Raw genomic sequence first — 6,063 nt, 5'->3', positions numbered from 1 at the left:
AGCAATATTGAAAAAGCCTAGACATATAATCTAAATAACTTGCAATTACTAACCCACCACGGCTTTCCAATCAAACCCTACAACACACCCCTTCTTGACTTTGAAACCCCCACCTCATATTTATTCCTCCAACAACCTCTTCCATTAGAATAATCCAACACTTATTTCTTTTCCCTCTCTTCATCCTCCCATTAATTCACTGTGGGCAAATACAAAGTCACCAAGAAATTCCCCCTTTCTCTTTCCCTTCTCCTTTCTCTATACAAATCTGGAGATATATAGAAACTGATCATAACTCACCTTATGCCCCTATACTTTGTGACTCTTCAAAGACCTAGCATGCAACAAGTCTCTTACTAACTCTTTACCATGTATTTCTATCAATATTCCCTTTGCGTTTAAAGACCTCCACACTCATACGCACACAAATATTTATTTGGCTACTAATGCAAAAGTAAGTGTAAGCAAAAGCTAGTTATATACATATAGTGCAAAGGATCATGGCAGACATGTGTTTTTTTTTTTTTATCTTTTCATTTTAGTTTATATATATCACAGGTGATTCCTGTTGTGTGTGTTGTCTTTTTTTATGCATGCTTAAATATTGGCTTTCTTTTTTACTATTACTATAAAATTTATGTAACTGAATGTAAATTTTAGCATGATCATGTTTAATTGTTTATGTGAAAGAAAAGATGTTACATGTTTGACTTCAAAATAATAATAATAGTTATTATTATTATTTATAGGAATGGAATTGTGACGGACACAACCACACAGGGATAGGTAAAAAGGCTATATAAGAAGAAATATGTTGAAGACCAAACACCAAATAACAACAAAAGGGTTGCTTCTCTGATTGTCTATTTCTCTTTTGGTTGGTTGCTTTTGATATCTATAGCTAGCTTCCAGTTCAGTGATTCTGCAATCACCTTCACCCAATTTCTCCAATCATCATGTCTTCTTCCAACAGACACTGGCCAAACATGTTCAAATCCAAGCCTTGCAATAATCCCCATAACCAATGGCAGCATGACATCAACTCCTCTATAGTTTCCACCGGAGGATACCAAAGAAGCCCTTATGCTTCAGGTTCGTAATAGCAATATTTAAAAGATCATCGCCTTTTGTTTTTCAGGCTCAAATTTTATTAGAATACATGCATTCACTTTTTCATGGCATAAAGGAAGAGAGTTCAACTCTTTTACCATAAAACGTGGCTGGAGATCATTATTGTAATAAAATTCAAATGTGAAAAAAATAATTTAGTGTTTTAAATTACATAAATGAAACTGAAACAGTTAGCATGTGTAGTATATTAAAAAGATAACAATATTGCTTGCCTACCATATTCAACACTGAATTCCAAAGGTCAGTTACCTAGTCCCTTATATAATTGATATACAAATATTTGCAGCCCATACTTAGTGTCGTGTTCAGTTTATTGTGTCAATTACATATCTTTGTGTATGTGTGTATATACATATTATTGATTAGTCTAATTTAATTTGGTTGAAAGTCATGATGTCTATCTTTGTTTTTTACAGATAAAAAAAATATATACATGTTATTGATTAATATTTTTCAATTCATACATGAAATTTAGGTACTCTTTTTTTGTATCCTTTGTAACTGCAGGAGGTGAAGAGAGAACTCCAGAACCAAAGCCAAGATGGAACCCAAAACCGGAGCAAATCCGCATTCTGGAAGCCATCTTCAATTCTGGGATGGTGAATCCCCCAAGGGATGAGATAAGGAAGATACGGGTGCAGTTGCAAGAGTATGGCCAAGTGGGTGATGCCAATGTCTTCTACTGGTTCCAGAACCGTAAGTCCAGGAGCAAGCACAAGCTCCGCCACTTCCAAAACTCGATGAACCAAAACCATAATGCAGAAGCACAACAACAACAGAAGGTTGATGCTTCTTCTCTCTCTCAGACCACACCACCTTCTTCCTCATCCTCTTCATCTGACAAATCATCTTCAAAGGAATTAGCATACCCTATTGGATTCTCCTTTGGCTTCTCAAATGTCAATGATGTTGCAGTGCCTAATTCTCCCGCTGCTTCTGTGAATCAGACTTATTTTCAGCCTCATAACCACATTGACAACAATTTGCTACCACAAGCTACTGAGCCTTTTTCCTTTACCATGCACAACAATAATGTGCAAGGTGTAGTGGATAAAAATACCATAACAACACTTGGGTTTTCTGTCCCTCAATTCTCGAGCAATATGATGCAATCTCAACTTCAGTGTCAACAAAATGTTGGGCCTTGCACTAGTCTTTTGCTTAATGAAATCATGAATTATGGAACCTTGTCAAAGAAAGACCAAGATGAAGACAAGGCATTGAAGATAACGCATCCACAACTTAGTTTCCCTCTCACTTCAACTCCTCCAACCACAACCATTGCTCCTTCAATCTCAACCGTTCCATGTCCCATCACTCAACTTCAAGGTAATATATGTTTGAAAAGAAATAATTAATCATTTTTATAAAATTGAGGAAATCAAAGTATCTAACCACTATTGTTCAAATAGATTGGATTGAACACACTAAATTAAAGACATATATTAAAAGAAAATTTAAGCTGTAAATTTGGTTGTGTGGTAAGTTACAGAAATATCCATCACATCAAATTCTTATGTCATCAACCATTTTTTTTTTTAATAAAGGATACGTAGGGGGCTATTATGGTAATTAGGGATCTGAGTGTTGCACTGTTCATTGGCTTATCTAATTAATTAGTTGCAAGTGATGATGTTTTTCGATTTGCATATAAGAGATGATTCGGTGTCTCAGGTGTTGGTGAGGTTGCAGGAGATAGGGCAAAATGTACAGTGTTCATTAATGGTGTTGAATTTGAGGTTGTGATGGGACCCTTCAACGTGCACCAAGCCTTTGGAGATGAAGCCGTGCTTATCCACTCTTCCGGCAATCCTGTTCCTACCGATAAGAGAGGCATTACCCTTCACCCACTGCACCATGGTGCTTATTACTATTTGGTGTGTGCATGTTTTCATTAAGACAGATTATTCCTAATACAGAGATTTAAATTTTCAAAAGATTTTTTTATGATGATATTAAATAATATGTAAAAATTATTTGAATTTTTTTTCCAGGTTTAAGGAAGTGAACTTGGAGGAGGAAAGCAGGATTTAAATATTATATATATATATATAGGGTTTTATATATTTTTGGTTTGTTTGGTCTCTTTGTTCTCTATATTAAAATGTGACAGTGACTACTAGTTGAGCGTAAGTCTGAAAATATGGAAATCATGTTATGGTTGACGAGCACATATGTATTTTCATTCTATGGATAAATAATTTAAAACTATATTTTTCTTAATTTGAGTAATGTTATTATTTTTAGTTCAATTCTAACAATGGGGAAAATTAGGAAAATAAATAAAATATAAAATAAGTGATGCAATAAAACATATAATTATTACATGTTGTAAAAAAAACATAGAATATAAATAATATTATTTCTTTTACTTAAGTCTGTTGATATGTTTCATTGAGTTCTGTTATTAAGGATTGTTTTTAAATTATTTATTAATTAAAAAATTAATAAGGTTTATACTAAAAACTAAAAAAAATGCGATAGTAAATAAATTAATAGATAAAAATACCTTTCATTTTAATTTCTTGTAGTAAAAAATAATAAATATGATAGAAAAAGAAGTGGGAGATCAATGGTGGAAATGGGTTGTCAAACAAAGCTTCTCTTAAATTAGGCATAAAAAAAATATAGACTTGACATTTAAAAAAATATAGGTTTTTTAAGGTCTAATATTTTTAGGTGTTTAACTTGATCTACTATTTATTTAAACACATAAATATTTTAGATAGATAAGGTGTATTTTTAATAGGCTAATCGATCAATTAATAGGCAAATGTGGAAAATAAATTATATAAATATAATTTATGAAAATTAAAATGAATACTAATCAAGGCATGATAAGAGGATAAATAGGTATGTTATAATTTGAGTCGAATATGATATGCTTACATGAAATAAGCTTATTTTTATGATATATGATATTCATAATAATTTGTTTGAAAGTTTATATTACAACAAAACCTATAAATATGACATAACTTTATCTTGCAATAAGCTTATAATCTTCAATTTTTATGTATGTCAACATACTTAATATTTACAATATTAAAAATCTTTTTAAATAGTTTACAGCATGTCTTATTTTATTAAATAGGTTTTTTTAGTAAAAAAAAACCTTAATCTAATTTATTTTCTTATGATAGCCTTAACCTCATTTATTTCTTTTAAAAGTTTGACCTAACTTGCAGCTTGTTAACATATGGCCTATTTTTATTTCTAAAGGAGATAGATAAAATATGGAATAGAAATGATATGGAAGGATCTATCTATGAAATTTATAATTAAGAATTTGCCATGCGGTTTATATATGTGAGGTCATAAGTCTCCCGTTTTCTGCCAGCTTTTGTGTTGCACTGGCTTATATTTTAAGTTATGATTATTTCATGCTCCTTCTTTAGTTGCCACGATTGTTCTACCCTGACCGAGAAACTGCCACTTGATTTGTGCTAGTTGGATTCTTTAATATTAGAAACAGAAAAGAAAATTAGTTTTCTTTTATTGTATTGACGTCTCGCCAGTTTAATTATTTTCTTTCTTACCATAAGAAAAGGATAAAGTATTTTTTTAAATCTCTTTTGGTTATTTAATTTATGACATATAACAATTAAGATATTCTTCTAACATTTTCTTCTTTTATAATTTTTATATAATAATATTTAATTTAAGTTTGTTTATCAAGTACTTATAAAATAATAAAATATCATGTTGTACGCTGTTTTTTCATAATGTCATCCTCATTTTTGCTTCGCAATAGATATTTGAAATGAGAATTTTAATTGAGGCAAACATCTCCGGGTGTTAGGAGGCATAATAGAGTTTCAGCATAACGATTAATTTGAGGCAAACATCTTAAGAATAATTGCCAATCATGTATAAAATTAGTAAATTAGTAAATTTTAAGGCAAACATTTTCCTTCTGCATTTTTGTTGTAATTTTTGAATTATTATTGAGAGAAAGAGAGAAATAAAATGAAGTTATTTTTCTTTCTCAAGTCAAGCATATTAAACAAATAGAATATTAGAATTCATATGTGTTGACCATATATATCCGAGAATGTAAGAAAACAAATACAACATATTAGGTTTTGTCTAAAACATAAAGTATTCATTATATTTGCTTTAATTTTATTTTCATTTGCATAACCAAAAAAAAGTAGAAGGAAGAAAAATAAAAATAAAAAATGTGATGAATATTAATGTAATGTGACATAAGAAAAAGAGATAGGAAAAAAAAAAGCAAAAGAGAAATAAAAACACTATACAAATATATGACAATTGGAACTTAAAAAGGTAGAAAGGTTAAATCTAACAATTGTGCTTTAAAAAAGAAAATGATTATTAGACACTCCTTACATGTTTCTATTTTTTTTTAGATACCATTACATGTTTATACTTCGAGAATTATTTAGAAAGAAAAGAGAAATATTGATTGGGAAAGACATAGATGTTTATTTAATATTTAGTAGGTGTTAAAAAATTATTACCTTAAAAAAAATACTTCAGATACCCCTTTTAGAAGAAATTTTTAGATGGTCTTAGATCACGAATTTTTTACCACCTTATATGTGCGGTTCAAAGGATAATACAAAAGACTAAGTCACACATCGTTTTAAATAGCTTTGGCTCATATGTATTTTGTGATATGGACTTTTAAAGTGACAAGTCTCATGTGCATGAACTTGGATCATGTCAGTTTCTATAGCCTCAGCTTGACAGGGAGATTCTTTGACGGCTTATTAGAAATGAAGTTTGTGTTTAGAAGAATAAAAGTTCACTCCATTTATTTAAGTTAATATCTATCACACTAAGTGGGTTACGTGGATAAAGCTCGCTTGGTCCGCAGACTTAATGAGCCAAACTCATAGACTTGATATAGTTATGTAAATTTTAAAAAAGAGACCATTTATTTGTAAGGTTTGTTGGCTTAACAAA

General features: G+C 30.4%; 1 protein-coding gene across 2 annotated transcripts; it reads left to right on the top strand.

Moving 5' to 3' along the window:
* The first annotated feature begins 207 nt into the window (after window positions 1-207).
* Window positions 208-3,354, top strand: LOC100777643 (WUSCHEL-related homeobox 9). Of its 2 annotated transcripts, XM_026129317.2 has the most exons (5): window positions 208-454; window positions 750-1,092; window positions 1,639-2,460; window positions 2,806-3,008; window positions 3,126-3,354. In XM_026129317.2, exons 2-5 carry the CDS (start codon window positions 957-959, stop codon window positions 3,129-3,131), a joined length of 1,167 nt encoding a protein of 388 aa, XP_025985102.1. In that variant the 5' UTR covers window positions 208-454; window positions 750-956; the 3' UTR covers window positions 3,132-3,354. The 2 variants fall into 2 exon arrangements, with proteins under 2 accessions (XP_025985102.1, XP_040873290.1); XM_041017356.1 differs by having other exon boundaries at window positions 2,806-3,354.
* The last annotated feature ends 2,709 nt before the right edge of the window (window positions 3,355-6,063 follow it).

This window comes from Glycine max, chromosome 7 (genome assembly GCF_000004515.6).
Source record: "Glycine max cultivar Williams 82 chromosome 7, Glycine_max_v4.0, whole genome shotgun sequence".
Taxonomy (NCBI): domain Eukaryota; kingdom Viridiplantae; phylum Streptophyta; class Magnoliopsida; order Fabales; family Fabaceae; genus Glycine; species Glycine max.
The sequence above is the reverse complement of the archived record's forward strand: the minus strand, read 5'-3'. Positions and strand labels throughout refer to the sequence as shown.